General features: G+C 51.8%; 2 protein-coding genes across 2 annotated transcripts in view; one reads left to right on the top strand and one right to left on the bottom strand.

The window, feature by feature from the left end:
- Positions 1-88: 88 nt before the first annotated feature.
- Positions 89-13,628, top strand: H1-8 (H1.8 linker histone). Its single transcript, XM_010337178.3, has 5 exons — positions 89-176; positions 9,705-9,964; positions 11,299-11,641; positions 13,044-13,108; positions 13,374-13,628. Exons 1-5 carry the CDS (start codon positions 89-91, stop codon positions 13,626-13,628), a joined length of 1,011 nt encoding a protein of 336 aa, XP_010335480.3.
- Positions 13,629-18,102: 4,474 nt separating this feature from the next.
- PLXND1 (plexin D1) overlaps positions 18,103-19,374 on the bottom strand; it is a 51,764-nt gene continuing 50,492 nt past the window's right edge. Inside the window, exon 36 of the mRNA XM_010336915.3 lies at positions 18,103-19,331. Within this exon, the coding sequence (XP_010335217.2) occupies positions 19,215-19,331 (117 nt within the window). The 3' untranslated portion in view covers positions 18,103-19,214. The remainder of the gene's footprint in view (positions 19,332-19,374) is intronic.

Raw genomic sequence — 19,374 nt, 5'->3', positions numbered from 1 at the left:
GCGCGGGCTGCTGGTATATAAGCCTAGTGGGCAGGCCCGACAGCCTTACAGCCGGCTGAGAAGTCTGCTAGCTGCACCGGTTAGTCTCATGGCTCCTGGGCGCGTCACCAGCAACAGCTCACCCTCCTCGACTTCCACAGCAGGATCATCCAGGTCTCCTGAATCTGAAAAGCCAAGTAAGCAAGAGGAGGCAGCTCTTCCCTCATCCCTGCCAGCCCACTCCCTGGGTTGCTTTTGACCCTGCACCCCCGCTCCTGTCCTGTCCCAGCCTGACCCCAGCACCCACCCAGCACCCACCCAGCACCCAGCTAGCACCCAGCTAGCACCCAGCTGCTGAGCTCAACTGCCTTTTGGCTGAAAAGCCGATCCACAAGGCCCGTAGCAAGGCCCGGTAGGGCTGGGGGGCTGGGGCCCACCTAACTCAGGGAAAGAGCAGCAGGGTCTCCCAGCTGCAACCAGTTTCCTGCTGGAGGCAGTATCGCATCTCCGGGCTGCAGCTGCAGGTAGTTGGAGGGACTAGGGCGGGAGCATTCTACCCAGGGCGAGGCATTCCAATTTTCAACCAGCCAACAACTCAGGGTTTCTCTGGACAGGAGGGTCCACCGAGGCAAACCAGGCCCAGTTCACTACCTTGAGGACCGCCCGGTCTGATGGGGAAGCCTGGCCCATGGCTAGGTGCTGTTTGCTAATGTGCTATGGACTTCAATGGCAGTAATCCAGAGAGCTGGAGGAGCCCAGAGGAAGCCCCCAACCCATTCTGGGAGGTCAGGGAAGGCTTCCCAGAAGAGGTGACCCTGAAGAATGGGTGTGCCTCACCCAGGGGAAGTGTTCTATCTCCCAAGACACCTAGGGAGAGAGATTGGGGGTCCAGGTGCCAAACAGTATAAAGGCAGTTAACTGGGAAGTCAGAAATCAGGGGAGGTGTCCAAGCCAAGTTGCATTTTGAGCCTTGAAGGTTGAGTGAGAGCAGACTGCATGGCCGGGAGGAGAGAGACATCCCAGGCAGAGGAAATGGCATGGGCCAAGGCCCAGGGGCCGCTGCGTCGGCAGCACGTCTCAGACGCTGCCTCTTCCCTCTGGGAGGAAGGGAAGGAAATGCTGGGGCAGTGCTGGGGAAGCAGAGGGAGGAGGAGCCCATCAGAGAGGGCTTGCAAGGCGGTCTTCAATTAGGTTAACTTTTACATTGAACAGGGAGCCTCGGAGGGTTGCCAGCAGGGAGGTGAGGGGTGTGAGATGCAGTGAGGAGAATGCATGGGGTGGGGAAGAGGCAGTGGGGAGGAGGCTGGGCTGGGGGGCTGGAGAGGAGAGGCCAGAATATGGAGAGAGAAGCCTATGGAGAGGCCTGGGGTGAGTGTGGTGGCGAGGAGAAGGCCCCGAATGCCCCCAGTTCTTGATTAGATATTGGGTAGGTATGGGCAGTGGGGGTATGGGGCATTCCTGGAAGAGATGAAGGGCAGATTTGGGGGGAGCTGAGCTCTGTTCTGGACATCCTGGCATACAGTAGGCATGGAAGAATTGCTAAATGAGGGGCTGGGGCCAGAGGGGACAGGCCTGAGGGAGGACTCTCAGGGGTGGCTTTCTGGGACAGACAGGGTCTGGAGGAAGCAGAGGAGGGGTTGGAGCAGCTCCCTGAGGTCTGGCCAAGCAAAGATCCTTGGGAAGCTCTATAGCACTGCAGCTGGGAGGGCTCAGACCTCCTTAGAGGCTCCATCCCCACTGTACAGATAGGAAAACTGAGGCCTAGAGGGCAAAATGAAACCCCTGAGAACCGGGGAGTGACCTAGGACTACATCAGCTCAATGGCTTTGGCCCGCAAATGAATATCCCTGCACTGGGCTCATTGTGGCCAGAACGTGGCAGGGGTTGAACTGGATTCAGTCTCTGTAAATCTGCTCTAGATCAACAGTTGCAGATTGGTTTTTTCTATTGAAAAAAAAAAATTTAATGTAGCCAATTCACTTTTTTTTTTTTTTTTTTTTTTTTTTTGAGATGGAGTTTCACTCTTGTTACCCAGGCTGGAGTGCAGTGGCGCGATCTCAGCTCACGGCAACCTCCGCCTCCTGGGTTCAGGCAATTCTCCTGCCTCAGCCTCCCGAGTAGCTGGGATTACAGGCACGTGCCACCATGCCCAGCTAATTTTTTGTATTTTTAGTAGAGATGGGGTTTCACCATGTTGACCAGGATGGTCTCGATCTCTCGACCTCGTGATCCACCCGCCTCGGCCTCCCAAAGTGCTGGGATTACAAGCTTGAGCCACCGCGCCCGGCCGCCAATTCACTTTTTTAAGTCTTTTTTTTTTTTTTTTTTTTTTTTTTGAGACAGGGTCTTGCTTTGTCACCCAGGCTGGAGTGCAGTGGTGTGATCTCAGCTCACTGCAATCTCCATTTCCCAGGCTCAAGCAATCCTCCCACCTCAGCCTCCCAAGTAGCTGGGACTATAAGCACACACCAGCAGACTCTGCTCATTTTTAAAGATTTTTGTAGAGTCGAGGTCTCACGATATTGCCTAGAATTTAAACTTTTAAATTCTGCAGGTTGATCAGAAATCAACATTTCCAATCACCAAATTTAAATCCAGTTTCATATTTAAAACCCTTTTAATGCTTTTCATGGCGACTGACAGCTTCTCATGCTTCTCCTCACCCTTGATTCTACTTCATTTGCAACGTTTTTATAACAGCTTATTGAGAAATAATTCCCAATACAATACAAATCACCCTTTAAAGTGCACAATGGCTTTTAGTATATTCAGAGTTGTGTATCCATCTCTACAGTCAATTTTAGAATATGTTCATCACTTCAAGAAAACCAGTACCCATTAGCAGTCACTCTCCACCCCCACTCCCCAGCCCTGGCAACCGCCAATCTGCTTTCTGCATCTATGGATTTGCTTATTCTGGACATTTCACATAAATGGAATCAGACAGTATGTGGCTTTTTCTGACATTTTTTTTTTTAAACGAAGTCTTACTCTGTTGCCCAGGCTGCAGTGCAGTGTTGTGATCTCAGCTCACTGCAATCTTTGCTTCCAGGGTTTCAGCGATTCTCCTGCCTCAGCCTCCCAATTAGCTGGGACTACAGGCTCATGCTACCATGCCCGGCTAATTTTTGTATTTTTTAGTAGAGACAGGGTTTCACCATATTGGCCAGGCTGGTCTTGAACTCCTGACTTTGTGATCCACCCACCTCGACCTCCCAAAGTGCTGAGATTACAGGCATGAGCCACCACACCCGGCCCCACTTAGCATGTTTTTAGGGCTCCTCCATGTCGTAGCATGTGCCAAGGCTTCCGTTCTTTGTATGGCTGGATAATATTCCTGGGGTGGATAGAGACCACATTGTGTTCATCCATCTGTCCATCATTCATCATGGGCTGTTTTTCCTCTTTGGGCTGACATGAATAATGCTGCTATGAACATTCAAGTATACATTTTTGAGTGGACAAATGTTTTCATTTCCCTCAGGTATATACCTAGAGTGGAACTTTTTGGCAACTTTTTATTTTGAAAACTTTGAGGGCTGAGCATGGTGGCTCATGCTTGTAATCCCAGCACTCTGGGAGACAGAGATGGGAGGATAGGTTGAACTTGGGAGTTTGAGACTGACCTGACCAATGTAGTGAAACTCCAGTGTCAAAAAATAATAATACAAAAATTAGCCAGGCATGGTGGCGTGTGCCTGTGGTTCCAGGTACTTTGGAGTCTGAGGGGAGAGGATTGCTTGAGCTGGGGAGGTCAAGGCTGCAGTGAGCCATGATTGTGCCACTGCACTCCAGAATGGGTGACAGATTGAGACCTTGCCTCAAAAAAAAACAAAAAAGAAAAAACAAAAAACTTTCAAATGGATACAAAAGTAGACTACCAAATGGTCTGTGACTCCCTTCCACTGCACCGAGCACCCACTCCAATGGTCTTCAGCTTGAGGATGCTCTTGTTTCATCTGCTGTGTTATTTCAAAGCGAAGGCTGGATTTTTTTTTTTTTATCATTTTATCTGTAAATACCTTTATAGTAATCTTTTTTTTTTTGAGACGGAGTTTCACTCTTGTTACCCAGGCTGGAGTGCAATGGCGCGATCTCGGCTCACTGCAACCTCTGCCTCCTGGGTTCAGGCAATTCTTCTGCCTCAGCCTCCTGAGTAGCTGGGAATACAGGCACGTGCCACCACGCCCAGCTAATTTTTTGTATTTTTAGTAAAGACGGGGTTTCACCATGTTGACCAGGATGGTCTCGATCTCTCGACCTTGTGATCCACCTGCCTCGGCCTCCCAAAGTGCTGGGATTACAGGCTTGAGCCACCGCGCCCGGCCTATAGTAGTTATGTTTAACAGATAAGAACCTTTTAAAAAGCCATTGCAGCCGGGCATGGTGGCTCAAGCCTGTAATCCCAGCACTTTGGGAGGCCGAGGCAGGTGGATCACAAGGTCGAGAGATCGAGACCATCCTGGTCAACATAGTGAAACCCCGTCTCTACTAAAAATACAAAAAAATTAGCTGGGCGTGGTGGCACGTGCCTGTAATCCCAGCTACTCAGGAGGCTGAGGCAGGAGAATTGCCTGAACCCAGGAGGCGGAGGTTGCGGTGAGCCGAGATCGCGCCATTGCACTCCAGCCTGGGTAACAAGAGCGAAACTCCGTCTCAAAAAATAAATAAATAAATAAATAAATAATAAAAAATAAAATAAAAAGCCATTGCAATACCATTAGCACACCTGAAACAATATTACCCTTAATATCCAATATTTCCTTCCAGTGCTCACATTTATCTGTTCCCTTTCTTTTTCTAGTTGGGTTGTTCAAATCCTGCTCTGGGAATGAGCATTTGGTTGAGAGGTTTCCTAAGGATCTTTAGTCCATAGGGTGCCCCTCCCACTTTTCCTTTCCCCCCTTGTTTGTGGAAGAAGAAAGCAGGCTGTGTGCCGTGGAGAGTCTCTATGTCAGGGTGCCTCTGAGAGTGTGCACCACGCCCCTGGAGGGCCTGTAAACTGGTAGTTACGTCTAGAAAATTTACCTGGTTTAGAGTTTTCTAAAGCAAGACTTAATTCTTTTTTTAAAAAAATTCTTCTTCCTTCCGTATATATATATTTTTTATTTATTTTACTTTAGGTGCATACTATATCTGGCATTTCTCCCCATGTTAATCCCTCCCCGCCCTTCCCTCCCTCCCTATCCCCTGCTGTCACCTCCCTTGCCCACCTCCCCGCCCAACAGACCCCAGTGTGTGATGCTGCCTTCCCTGTGTCCATGTGTTCTCATAGTTCAACACCTGCCTATGAGTGAGAACATGGGGTGTTTGGCTTTCTGTTCTTGTGTCGGTTTGCTGAGACTGATGGTTTCCAGATTCATCCAAGTCCCTACAAAGAACACGAACTCATCGTTTTTGATGGCTGTGTAGTATTCCATGGTGTATATGTACCACATTTTCTTTGCCTAGTCCGTCGTTGATGGGCATTTGGGTTGGTTCCAGGTCTTTGCTATTGTACACAGGGCTGCCGTGAACACACACATGTGCATGTGTCTTTATAGCAGAACGATTTATAGTTCTTTGGGTATATGCCCAGTAATGGGATTGCTGGGCAAATGGAATTCCTATTTCTAGATCCTTGAGAAATCGCCACACTGTCTTCCACAATGGTTGAACTAATTTACACTCCCACCAACTGTGTATGAGTGTTCCTATTTCTCCACATCCTCTCCAGCATCTGTTGTCTCCAGATGTTTTAATGATCGCCATTCTAACTGGCGTGAGATGATATCTCAGTGTGGTTTTGATTTGCATTTCTCTAGTGACCAGTGATGATGAGCATTTTTTCATATGTTTGTTGGCCTCATGTATGTCGTCTTTTGAAAAGTGTCTGTTCATATCCTTTGCCCACTTTTTTTTTTGAGACGGAGTTTCGCTCTTGTTACCCAGGCTGGAGTGCAATGGCGCGATCTCGGCTCACCGCAACCTCCGCCTCCTGGGTTCAGGCAATTCTCCTGCCTCAGTCTCCTGAGTAGCTGGGATTACAGGCACACGCCGCCAAGCCCAGCTGATTTTTTTTGTATTTTTAGTAGAGACGGGGTTTCACCATGTTGACCAGGATGGTCTCGATCTCTTGATCTCGTGATCCACCTGCCTGGGCCTCCCAAAGTGCTGGGATTACAGGTGTGAGCCACCGTGCCTGGCCCCTTTGCCCATTTTTGAATGGATTCGTTTGTTTTTTCTTTTCTTGTATGTCTGTTTTAGTTCTTTGAAGATTTTGGGTATTAGCCCTTTGTCAGATGGGTAGATTGCAAAAATATTTTCCCTTTCTGTTGGTTGCTGATTCGCTCTAATGATGGTTTCTTTTGCTGTACAGAAGCTCTGGAGTTTAATTAGATCCCATTTGTGTATTTTGGCTTTTATTGCCATTGCTTTTGGTGTTTCAGTTATGAAGTCCTTGCCTATGCCTATGTCCTGAATGGTTTTGCCCACGTTTTCTTCTAGTGTTTTTATGGTGTTAGGTTTTGCGTTTAAATCTTTGATCCATCTGAAGTTAATGTTAGTGTAAGGTGACAGGTAGGGGTCCAGTTTCTGCTTTCTGCACATTGCTAGCCAGTTTTCCCAACACCATTTATTAAACATAAAGTCCTTTCCTCATTGCTTGTTTTTGCCATGTTAGTCAAAGATCAGATGGTTGTAGATGTGTGGTGTTTCTTCTGGGGTCTCTGTTCTGTTCCATTGGTCTATGTCTCTGTTTTGGTACCAATACCATTTGATTACTATAGCCTTGTGGTATAGTTTGAAGTGATGCAGTGTGATGCCTCTGGCTTTGTTCTTTTTGCTTAGGATTTTCTTGGCTATGTGGGGTCTTTTGTGATTCCGTATGAAATTTAAAGTGGTTTTTTCCAGTTCTGTGAAGAAGGTCATTGGTAGCTTGATGGGGATAGCATTGAATCTATAGACTACTTTGGGCAGTATGGCTATTTTCATGATACTGGTTCTTCCCAACCATGAGTAGGAAATGTTTCTCCATCTGTTTGTGTCCTCTCATTTCGTTGAGCAGTGGTTTGCAGTTCTCCTTGAAGAGGTCCTTTACGTTCTTTGTCAGTTGTATTCCTAGATATTGTTTTCTTTCTTTCTTTTTTTTTTTGAGACGGAGTTTCGCTCTTGTTACCCAGGCTGGAGTGCAATGGCGCGATCTCGGCTCACCGCAACCTCCGCCTCCCAGGTTCAGGCAATTCTCCTGCCTCAGCCTCCTGAGTAGCTGGGATTACAGGCACGCACCGCCATGCCCAGCTGATTTTTTTGTGTTTTTAGTAGAGACGGAGTTTCACCATGTTGACCAGGATGGTATCAATCTCTTGACCTCGTGATCCACCCACCTCGGCCTCCCAAAGTGCTGGGATTACAGGCTTAAGCCACTGCGCCTGGCAATATTGTTTTCTTTGTAGCAATTGTGAATGGGAGTTCGCTCTTTTTTTTTTTTTTTTTTTTTTTTTTTTTTTTTTTTTTTGAGATGGAGTTTCGCTCTTGTTACCCAGGCTGGAGTGCAATGGCGCGATCTTGGCTCACCGCAACCTGCGCCTCCCGGGTTCAGGCAATTCTCCTGCCTCAGCCTCCTGACTAGCTGGGATTACAGGCACGTGCCACCATGCCCAGCTAATTTTTTGTATTTTTAGTAGAGACGGGGTTTCACCATGTTGACCAGGATGGTCTCGATCTCTTGACCTCGTGATCCACCCACCTCGGCCTCCCAAAGTGCTGGGATTACAGGCTTGAGCCACCACGCCCGGCTGGGAGTTCGCTCTTGATTGGCTCTCTGTCAGTTATTGGTGTTTAGAAATGCTTGTGATTTCTGCACATTGATTTTGTATCCTGAGACTTTGCTGAAGTTGCTTATCAGTTTGAGAAGATTTTGGGCTGAGACAACGGGGTCTTTTAGATATACAATCACGTCATCTGCAAATAGAGACAGTTTGACTTCCTCCTTTCCTAATTGAATACCCTTTATTTCTTTTTCCTGCCTGATTGCTCTGGCTAGAACTTCCAATCTATATTGAATAGGAGTGGTGAGAGAGGGCATCCTTGTTTAGTGCCTGATTTCTTTCTTTTTTCTTTTTTTTTTTTTTTGAGACGGAGTTTCGCTCTTGTTACCCAGGCTGAAGTGCAACGGCGCGATCTCGGCTCACCGCAACCTCCGCCTCCTGGGTTCAGGCAATTCTCCTGCCTCAGCCTCCTGAGTAGCTGGGATTACAGGAACGCGCCGCCATGCCCAGCTAATGTTTTGTATTTTTAGTAGAGGCGGGGTTTCACCATGTTGACCAGGATGGTCTCGATCTGTTAACCTCGTGATCCACCTGCCTCGGCCTCCCAAAGTGCTGGGATTACAGATGTGAGCCACCGCGCCTGGCCGTCTAGTGCCTGATTTCAAAGGGAATTTTTCCAGTTTTTGCCCATTCAGTATGATATTGGCTGTAGGTTTGTCACATATAGCTTTTATCATTTTATGATACGTCTGTCAATACCTAGTTTATTGAGAGTTTTTAGCAGAAGGGCTGTTGAATTTTATCGAAGGCCTTCTCTGCATCTACTGAGATAATCATGTGGTTTTTGTCTGTGGTTTCATTTATGTGATGGATTACATTTATGGATTTGAGTATGTTGAACCAGCCTTGCATCCCTGGGATGAAACCTGCTTGATTGCGGTGGATAAGCTTCTTGATGTGCTGTTGCAATCTGCTTGCCAGTATTTTACTGAAGATTTTTGTGTCGATGTTCATCATGGATATCGGCCCAAAGTTTTCTTTTTTAGTTGAGTCTTTGCCTGGAATCAGGATGATGTTGGTCTCATAAAATGAGTTAGGGAGGGTTCCCTCCTTTTGTATTGTTTGATACAGTTTCAGAAAGAATGGAACCAGCTCCTCTTTGTATGTCTGGTAGAAATCAGCTGTGAACCCATCTGGACCTGGACTACTTTTGGTTGGTAGGCTAATGATAGCTGCCTCTACTTCAGCCCTTGTTATTGGTCTATCCAGAATTTCAACTTCCTCCTGGTTTAGTCTTGGTAGAGTACAAGTGTCTAGGAATTTATCCACTTCTTCCTGGTTTACTGGTTTATGTGAGTAGAGCTGTTTGTAGTAATCTCTGATAGTAGTTTGTATTTCTGTGGGATCAGTGGTGATATCCCCTTTATCGTTTTTTATTGCATCTATTTGATTCTTCCCCATTTTTCTTTAAAATTAGAGATTCGGCAGGGCATGGTGACTCATGGCTGTAATCTCAGCACTTTGGGAGGCCAAGGCAGGTGGATCATGAGGTCAGGAGTTCGAGGTTAGCCTGGCCAACACGGTGAAACCCGTCTCTACTAAAAATAAAAAAAATGAGTTGGGCGTGGTGGTGCACACCTGTAATCCCAGATACTCAGGAAGCTGAGGCAGGAGAATCGCTCGAACCCAGGAGGCAGAGGTTACAGTGAGTGGAGATCGTGCCATTGCACTCCAGCCTGGGGAGAGAGCGAGACTGTCCAGAGAGAGAGAGAGAGAGACAGACAGACAGACAGACAGACAGACAGACACTCAATGAGCTTTGAGGGAGACTGTCCAGGAGCTTTCATACCAGCAGTTAGTGTCTTGGTGAGAGGGGGCATCTGATCCTTACTGGGCCCTCAGCCACACCCACGGGCCAGCCAACGCCTGCCACTGAGTTACGATGGCCCCAGGTGATGGCCTGCCATCTGTCCACAGGCCCAAGCTGCAGCAGCTTCCCAGTGGGACGCCGCCACCCCCCCATGCTGCGCATGGTGCTGGAGGCGCTGCAGGCAGGGGAGCAGCGCCGGGGCACGTCGGTGGCAGCCATCAAGCTCTACATCCTGCAGAAGTACCCAATGATGGATGTCCTTCGCTTCAAGTACCTGCTGAAGCAGGCGCTGGCCACTGGCATTCGCCGTGGCCTCCTCGCCAGGCCCCTCAACTCCAAAGCCAGGGGTGCCACTGGCAGCTTCAAAGTAAGCACACATGCGGCAGAGTGTGGCCCAGGGTTGCAGTGATAGTCCTGGCCTCTGCGAGAGCTGCAACCTCTCCTGGAAGGCTTTTCCCCTCCGGTCCCCTGTTCGTGTTCTTCCTGTAGTCTCAGCCAAGATGCCCTCTCCTCCAGGAAGGCCGGTGGTGTGCCCCTCTCCAAGCTCCCACTGCAAGGGTCACCCTGTTGGTGTGCAGGCTAGGTGACCTGTTGCATGTTTGGGATCCCACTGTGCCAGCTGTGCTCATTTCTGGGTCCTGAGCACACAGCCCTTTCCTGGAATTCCTCACCACAGCGAAGGGGTTTCCCCCTGCTCTCTCCGGCTCCAAGCCCAGGTTAGGGGCTGGCACCTCCCTGAGCAGCCATGTCCTCTGTTTCAAAGAAGAGTGTTTCATCCTCATAAGGAGATTCCAAGAGGGGATCCATGCCGGGTCATTCAGAGCTGGGGCAGGTCTGGGACAAAACTACACCCCAGCATCAGGACTGTCATCAGCCATCAGGAGAACCTCAGGGACCAGACCTGGGGCCTGACTTGTCATTGCTGGGCCCCTGCATCTTGCCCAACTTCCAGCACGTAGCAGCTGCAGTGACAGTTGCCATGGAACACTGGGGAACATTCTCAGCCTTCCCCGTGCTGGCCCCTGTGGTTGCCGGGTGACAGATCACATGAAGTCCCACCATGGTGGAACTCCTGGGTGCCAGTCAGAGCCTGGACTTGCGTCCCAGCAGGGCCAGGCGGCTGGGCAGGGGAAGAGCCAGAGGGGTGTCTGGTGTCTGGTGCGGTGTGCTGGCAGTTGGGGGCTGCGAGTGGTTTCTAATCTTGGTCACGGGAAGCTGTGAGGGTTGGGGGGCAGGGAAGGAACAGCTTGCCCGGAGCCTTCCCTTACCCCTGCCACTCATACCCTGGGTGATGGTCCTGCTGTAAAGATGAGAAGATGTGGCTGTGGTACACAGCTGGAGGGGGCGGAGGAAGCCATGAGCCCAGAGCCATCTGCCCTCAGCCCATGTTCTGCTGAGTATCAAGGGGCAAGGTGGCAGGGGCATGGGGCATGGGGCAGGGCAGCACTGCAGGGTAGGGGGAGGGGGAGTCCAGAGACTTGATGTGTGGGAAAGTGGCGGGTGCAGGGGGTGTGGTTGAGAGGTCATGAGATCCTCGAATTGTCGTAGACAGTGCCTCCGAGGACAGTGGCTTTGTGCCTTCTGCCCGACCCTCATTGACTGCAGAGCCCCCAGATTTGGAATGAGGCCTCCCGTTTGGAGGATGGAGGACAGGAGGCAGTGGAGGCTCCGCTCTCAGTCCTACCCTGTGTCCTCTTCCAGTTAGTTACCAAGAGGAAAATCAAGCCCAGGAAGATGGCCCCCCCGAAGGCCCCTCGGAAAGTGGGCGAGGCCAAGGGGAAGGTCCCCAAGAAACCAGATGAGGCCAAGGAGGAGCCTCCCAAGGCAGGCAAGGTGAACAAGGCAGCCAAGAGGCCAGCAGAGGCGCAGAAGTTTCCTCTCAAGCCAGGCGCAGCCACAGAAAAAGCTCGCAAGCAAGGCAGCAAGGCACAGCCAGGCGAGGCTCAGAAGGTGCCCCCCAAGCCAGACAAGGCCACGCGGGCCCCTTCTAGTGCCAGCGGGTTCAGCAGGAAGGCAGAGGCCAAAGGCAGCAGGAGGAGCCAAGGTAACTGTGTGACTTGTGGATGGTGGTGTGGGTATAGGGGCTTTGACAGCCACTGGAGTGGGATCAGGGAGCCAGCTCTGGAGAAGGGTTTCCTTATCTAGTGCATGTGCCCTTAGGGCTGGGCTTGACCTGGGGAGAGAGAACTCATGGTAGCCAGTTGGGGGAAGGAGGCGGACATTTCAAGGGTTATGAAGCAGAAAACAGAGACCAGGAGCCTGACTCATCCTTGAGGCAGGGGTCAGGGAAGGCTTCCTGGAGGAGGTGTACCAAGCAGGGGAAGAGGCTGTGCAAAGGCCTGAAGGCATAAAGAAGGTAGGGTTTTGAGTCAGCCACAGTGGCTCATGCCTGTAAGTCCAACACTTTGGGAGGCCAAGGCGGGCAGGTCACTTGAAGTCAGGAGTTTGAGGCCAGCCTGGTCAACATGATGAAACACCATCTCTGCTAAAAATTCAAAAATTAGCTGGGCATGGTGGTACATGCCTATAATCCCAGCTATTTGGGTGGCTGAGGCAGGAAAAGCACTTGAACCCAGGAGGTAGATGTTGCAGTGAGCTGAGATCGCACCATTGCACTCCAGCGTGGGTGATGGAGTGAGACTCTGTCTCAAAACAAAACACAAAAAGAAGGTAGAGTTTTTGAGGAACTGCAAATATTTTGGTCTACCTGCAGTGTTGGCAAGGAGAAGCTGTGAAGGGCAGCTGGAATCAGGGCTTTATCTGGAGGACAGTGTGGAGCCAATGGGAGGATTCTTACAGGAAGCAGCTAAGGCTAGAGTTATCCTTTTCTTCCCTCTTGCTCTTTCAGAGACAGGTTCTTGCTCTGTCACACAGGTGAGTGCTGAGCCCAGGAGGTAGAGACCAGCCTGGGCAACACAGTGGAATCCCAACTCTGTGAAATATAAAAATATTAGCCAGGCCTGCTGTTGCACACCTGTTGCCCCAGCTACTCGGGAGGCTGAGGCAGGAGGATCGTGTGAGCCTGGGAGGTCAAGGCTGCAGTGAGCTCAGATCACACCACCACACTCCAGCCTGAGTGACAGAGTGAGATCCTGTCTTGAAAGAAAAAAAAAAAGTATCCTGGCTGCCTGGTGGAAGACAAACTAAAGACTAGAGGTGACAGGCCTGTTAGAAGCCTGTGGCGTCCGTGTGCTTGGAGCCCCAGTGTTTTGCATAGGGCAAGGGCTTCAGTTAATCCTCCAGCCACTCTGTGAGGGGGGTGCTGTTATTCCTGTCTTCAAACTAGGCCACTGAGGCTCAGAGTGGCTAAACAATTTGCCACACGTCACATAGCTGAGTGAAGACTAGGACCCAGGAGGAGTGGGGGTTCCAGAGCCCCTGAAACTTCCTGCCCCACCAGCAATTCCTCTTCCTTCTCCCACAAAACCTCCTCCATCACATTCCAGGAGATGCTGAGGCCTGCAGGAAAACCAAAGCTGGGAGTAAGAGTTCAAGACCCACGGTCAGCAAGGTAGGTGACTGCATGGCTTTCCTGCTCTGGCTGCCTACCCTATACAGGCCAGCCCCTGGAAGGGTCAGCTGGGGATGGGTGTCAATTTCTTTTCCTACAAAGCACAGTCCACCACCTTCTCTCTGGTCCTCCAGCCCCCTGGCAGTGTCGCCATGCTCATCTTACAAATAAGAGACTAAGGCTTAGAAGAGTAATGTTGTACACCCAGAGCTGAGATTTCAGTCCTTCCCAGCTGTCTCTTTGCTCCTGGTTTGCTTTCGTATAGGTCAAGAATGGTGCTGCTTCCCCAACCAAAAAGAAGTTGGTAGCCAAGGCCCAGGCCCCTAGAGGGGCAGCTGCCCCCAGGGCTGGGCAGGGGCTGAATGCCAAGGGTGCTTCTGCTAAGGCCAGTGGGTCCAAGGTGGTGCCTGCACACCTGTCCAGGAAGACAGAGGCCCCTAAGGGCTCGAGAAAGGCTGGGCTGCCCATCAACATCAAGTCCTCATCATCCAAAGTGTCCAGCCAGAGGGCTGAAGCTTAGGTCCGGAGGCAGGGGTGGAGAGACACCTAGCCTCTGTCCTAGTTTTTATTCTTTAACAAACCCCTGCTCTATTTATTTCATTGTAAGCTATTTACCAATAAAGACTTGTGTTTCTTTTCCCCCCTGCAATTGTGTGGGTAGGGGCTGAGGTTCAAGGACTTGGCCATTCGGTCCTCCGTGAACATCCCCTGAGCACCTGCTGTTTACCTGGCCAATGCTGGGGCTCAGACAGGAGGTCCTGCCTCGGGGAGACTATGTGCTGTATGGGGCTGTGACATAGATACCAGATATCGGGATGCAAAGGAGCTGGTGGGGGATGATTAACCCGGCCCTGAGATCGGGCTTCCAGGAGGAGGCGGCTTTTGATTCTAAAGGATGGGTAGTCTTTGCCAGGCGGATGAGGCCGAGGGCGCCTTGTGAGGGGTGGGGTGAAAGGAGGGGGATCTGTTTAGAAAGAACCCTCTGGCTGTGGAAAGGATTAGCGTGGCTGAGAAGAGAGGGAGACCTTTCAGCCACTGGTTCCCAAGTGCTCCTGGGCCAGGCACAGCTACAGTCAACAGGTCTCCTACTCAGCAGCAGTCGGCAGCTGTGCTCTGAAGAGGAGGCGGGGCGGGGCTTGCTCTGAAGAGGAGGTGGGGCGGCTTCCAGCGGGGCAGGCGGGGCTGGCAGCTGAGGAGGCGGGGCTTCCAGCGGGGCAGGCGGGGCTGGCCGCTGAGGAGGAGGCGGGGCTTCCAGCGGGGCAGGCGGGGCTTCCAGCGGGGCAGGCGGGGCTTCCAGCGGGGCAGGCGGGGCTTCCAGCGGGGCAGGCGGGGCTTCCAGCGGGGCAGGCGGGGCTTCCAGCGGGGCAGGCGGGGCTGGCCGCTGAGGAGGAGGCGGGGCTTCCAGCGGGGCAGGTGGGGCTGGCCGCTGAGGAGGAGGCGGGGCTTCCAGCGGGGCAGGCGGGGCTGGCTGCTGGCTGAGACAGGACGGGAGGGGCGTCTGAGCAAGGATCTTGTGTCTGGAGTGGGTCACATTTCAGCAGAAGGAAGAGTGGGTGCAAAGGCCCTGGGGTGGGAACATGCTCCGCAGGCTGGGAGCCACAGGGAAGTTTGTGTGGCTAGAGCCCAGTAAAGAGAAGGACAGGCATGGGAGATGAGGTCCAGGGGCTTTAAAAACATTCTCGGCACTCTTCACATGGAGAGGTGAGCTCTGTTCCCTACCCCCCAACTCCAGGCTCCATGACTAGTAGAATTCAGTGACAATGACAATGACGTGATGACAATTTCTGGGCCCCACCTTAAGGTAGCTTCTACTTCTTGTGGTTGGGGACGATTTTTGTTTTGTGATACTCTTCGGACTTGGCCACGGTCCTATGGGGAAGCCCAAGCAGCTTGTGGAGAGGGACTGAGGACCCCAACGTTCAGCCCCCACTGAACTACCTGACCAGCTGGTACCATGTGCCACCGTCTGAGTGTGGCATGTTGGAACTGCATCTTCCAGCCCTAATTGAGCTGCCCCAGCAGACACCTGGTGGAACAGGGACAAGCCTTTCTCGCCAAGCCCTGCCCCGATTGCAGATTCATGAGCAAAATAAGTGACTGCTGTTATTTCAAGCCACTATGTCCTGGGGTGGTGTGTCCTGAAGCAATAGATCTTTCTAAACAGATCCCCTCATTTCACAAGGGGAACAAGGGCTGTAGGGTAGATGAGGTCTGGATCACGCAGGGCCTTGTAAGCCAAGGGCAGGCACTGTGGGCTTTATTTTAATTGTTAATAGGGCACCATTAGAGGACGGCCAGCAACGGAGTCACTGCAGGGATGTGGGCAGTCAGACAGGCCTTTGAGGAGGCCCCTGCCACCGCCCAGATGAGGGAGTGGTGGCCGGCCAGGACGTGTTCACAGAGGGAGGGTGACAAGTGGTAGATTCTGGGTCGCTGTTGAAGGTGGTGTAGACGGGCTCTGCTGATGGATTGGATGGAGGAAGGGTCACTGATCAGTCCGCAGTTTGGGGTCTAGACAGCTATGTGACTGCTGGGTGATCATTTCCTGAGGTGAGGACTTGGCACGTGCTGGGAGGCTGTTGAGATGTGGTCCTGATGACAGGTGGCAGCCAAGCCATGGAGGACAGAGAGGAGGTCAAAGGGAGTGTCAAAGGCAAACTGCACAGGACTTGAGAGGGGTGGACAGCACAGAGGGAGGCAGGTGGCTCAGCGTGGGGCATCAGCCGCTCCCTGCCTGCCCCCTGCTCTGTCACCCCACTGTCTCCTTCTGGAATCCTGGCTTTGCCTCGATGTGCTGACAGCCTCCCTGGGGTATCGGTAATGTGGCTGCCAGCAGGGCCCAGAGGGGCGCCCAGAACAGATGGTGCAGTGGGGCTGGGCTGATGCTTCCCTAGGAGGGGTCTGCTCCTGCCACCACTCATTCACGGCTTGGCCTGGAGCTGTGGGAGACACCTCTGGGCAGGCTGCAGTGCAGACGGCATCACTGGGCATCTCATGTCCATGAGCTGGGGGTGGGGGCAGGGGGTGTCTAGCATCTGTGAAACCTTGGGCAAGTCACCTCCTTTAGCTGCAATGGTTTCTTCCCTTTGGAAAGGAGTTTAGTTTGAGGATGCTACATCAGGGGTCCCCAGCCTCTTATGACCCTCAAAGGGTAGGGAACCTCCCTGCTGCCCACAGCTGCCAGGTCCTCAGAGCCCCAGATAAGGATTATAGCTGGTTCATGGAAGGTGGCCACTTTCCCTGCTGAGAAATGACTCTGAAAACTAGAGATTTCCTCTGTTAGCAAATACATTTCTGAACTTTAAGGAGGAACTGCATGTTAATCAGACATTAAGACAGGCTGTGGAATATTTAATGACATAGAAAGATGTTACTGACATATAGTCGCTTGGGGGAAAATCAGGTTGCAAAATGGTGTGTATGCCCTGATCTCGAGTTCACTCCTCGGCCCCGCCCTATCCAGGCACCCCATGCGGGTGGCGTTCTGGGAAACGCTCACTAGTCACAGAGGGTTAGGGCAGCTTTTATTTTCTTCACGCTTTTTGTGCTTCCTACGTTTCTTTGGGAACCGGGTATTCATTCTAGAGTCACACCCGCCTCCCTCACCCTCAAATGCTATCAAATGTGCTGATAACTTAAATTAGAAAATCTGCTGCTTAATAAGAAAGAATCAATGCTCAGAATAGAACATGTGAAAGATAAAGACTATCTTTCCACACAGAAGCCACTACAGGAAAAAGCTATTTTTAAAGCAAAAGGTTGTTTACTTTTCTCCTCACTTTTCTGTTCTCATTAATTCTAGAATTGGTATTTGTGGGATTTTGTTTGAATTGTATGAATCTTTTGTCCTAGTTCTTACTCTTGATAAGTATGTGTGTAACTATTTTTCCTTCACAAAAGCAAGAAATTAGATAGAGTTGCTGTACATTTGGAGCTGGCTCTCGAGATCTTTCCCTTTCCCTGGGCTGGGGGAGGAGCCAGCGGGCTGGAAGGGAGTGTCTGTGTCAGGTTCACTGTTCCTGTGGGCAGGGGTGAGGAACAGCCTGTACTGTGGAGATCAGTGTTTAGGGTTAAACTGTGCTTGGGGGTTAAACTGCCTGCTTCCTTTTCCGATAAATGGGCTTAATGTTATGTACTTTTTTTTTTTTTTTTTTTGAGACAGAGTCCCACTCTTTTGCCAGGCTGGAACGCAGTGGCACAATCTTGGCTCACTGCAGCCTCCGCCTCCCAGGTTGAAGGGATTCTTCTGCCTCAGCCTCCCAAGTAACTGGGACTATAGGCACATGCCACCACGCCTGGCTAGTTTTTGTATTTTTAGTAGAGATGGGGTTTCACCATGTTGGCCAGGATGGTCCCCATCTCGACCGCGTGATCCGCTCGCCTCGGCCTCCCAAAGTGCTGGGATTACAGGTGTGAGCCACCGTGTCTGGCCAATGCTATGTACTTTTTAAGCTTGAGAAATTCAGAACAAGTGTCGGCTCCCTTTCTAGGGTGGTCATCTTTGGCCTCCCACCTATTTGGGGGACCACTGGGGAGACTCTGGCCTGGAGGGTGCATGGGACAGAGGAAGGAAGGAAGGGCCCATGTGACCTGGTTCTCATTCTGCTCCTTCCTTGTTGTGGGACCTTGAGAAACGCCTCAGCTGTGCTGAGCCCCGGTTGCTACGTCTGTCACATACGGACGCTAGCATGTTCCTCATGGGCTTGTTAGAGGTGAGGAGCAGGGCCCACACAGTTGCAGGCAGCGCACAGCAGCTGTGAAATCTTCCTGGATGTTCTCGGGTGTCTTCAGAGCTTAAGGAATGTCAGCTCCAGGCCAGGCCCATAGTGTGTACATAGCCTGCACCGTCTCGTTTCATCTCTGTGCCTGCCCAAACCTCAGAGTGCAGCTGAGGCAGGAGGGACGGCAGGCTCCCTCCCTCCTCTCTCACAAACTGGTAAAGAAACTGACCATCTCCCCGCTTGGCTATCTTAGGACAAAGGCTGGAGCCCATAGGAGGTTTGCCCGTCAGGCTTTTATTATAAAGAAGATTCCAGAGTCCCAGCTGCCCCCCCTCCGGCCCCCATAGGCTCTGAGCCAGTCCCAACACTGGCTGAGGAGTTGACTTCGAGGGGCCAACATGGCCGCTCAGCCACAGAGGGTTGCTTCTGGCAGGAGCAGGATGGGTGGTGGTCTCAGGCCCCAGGGGTGCTCTGCCAGGTCTGCCCGATCTCTCAAGCAGTCTTTTCCAGTGTTGCAGGGGGAGCCTCTCGGGACCCTTCCCCGGGTCCTCTGCGCAAGCGGCAGCTATTCACAGTTGGTGCATGATACGTTTTTTTAATATATAAAAGCTTTTTTTTTTTTTTTTTTTTTTAAAAAAAAAGTGGTGCTATCTTTAGAAACACTTCCAGCAGGAGCAAGTAGCCCAGCTACAGCCTCAGTGCATCCTAACCCCTCTCCTTTCCCTGGAGACGGGGCTCTCAGCTCCTGTATTCCCCATCCCTCTCCTCCACCCTCCCTGCTCCTGGAGGAGCCCACAGAGCACCCCCTGGTGTGGGCACTGCCCACTCTACCAACAGCCGCCCAAGCAACAAAAACCTGACACTGCTTGAAACTGTCTGTGGCCAGGATCCTCTTTGGGTGAGGGGAAGGTGGTGATAAGGTTTTGGTGGTTGAAGCAGAAACCAGTCAAAGGCCGGTTCAAGGATGGCTCCCTGCCCCAGTGTAGATGAGGTAGAGTTTCTGGGCTGCGGTCTCCTCTCCCCGTCTTTCTGTGTGTCTTTTTGTGTCTTTGTGCTTGGCTGCCTGGATGCTCGGGGTTCTCGGCAGCAGGAACAGCTAGGCGCTGTGGAGCAAGTGGGTGGGCACAGTGCAGGCCGTGCTGGGCAGACGGGGGAGCCTGACCAGCTCTCTGGCCCCCGCCCGTCCCAGAGACTGATCTGGGAACAGGTGGGAGGGGATGGAGGTGCCCAGGGGTCAAGGCTGAGCACCCCCTCCTCCTGCCCCACCCCAGCCATCTCTGCTCAGGATTTCCCAGCCTAAGTCACAGGCACGGGATAGAAGATCAGGTCGAGGCCCAGCAGGCGTCTTTTTTCCCCCGGCAGCAGCCCGACCAGCTGTCCGTGTCTCAGGCCTCACTGTAGCACTCGTAGATGTTGTCCTCCATCAAAGCCACCACTTGCTCAAACTTGTACTGCAGCTGTGTCCTGCGGGCCGTGGGGTTGGCCTCTAGTGCGGTCATGATCTGAGGGGAGCAGCGGAGTCAGCCGGGCCCCTCGCAGGGGAGA

The sequence above is a fragment of the Saimiri boliviensis genome, chromosome 8 (genome assembly GCF_048565385.1).
Source record: "Saimiri boliviensis isolate mSaiBol1 chromosome 8, mSaiBol1.pri, whole genome shotgun sequence".
In the NCBI taxonomy this organism is placed as follows: Eukaryota; Metazoa; Chordata; class Mammalia; order Primates; family Cebidae; genus Saimiri; species Saimiri boliviensis.
The sequence above is the reverse complement of the archived record's forward strand: the minus strand, read 5'-3'. Positions and strand labels throughout refer to the sequence as shown.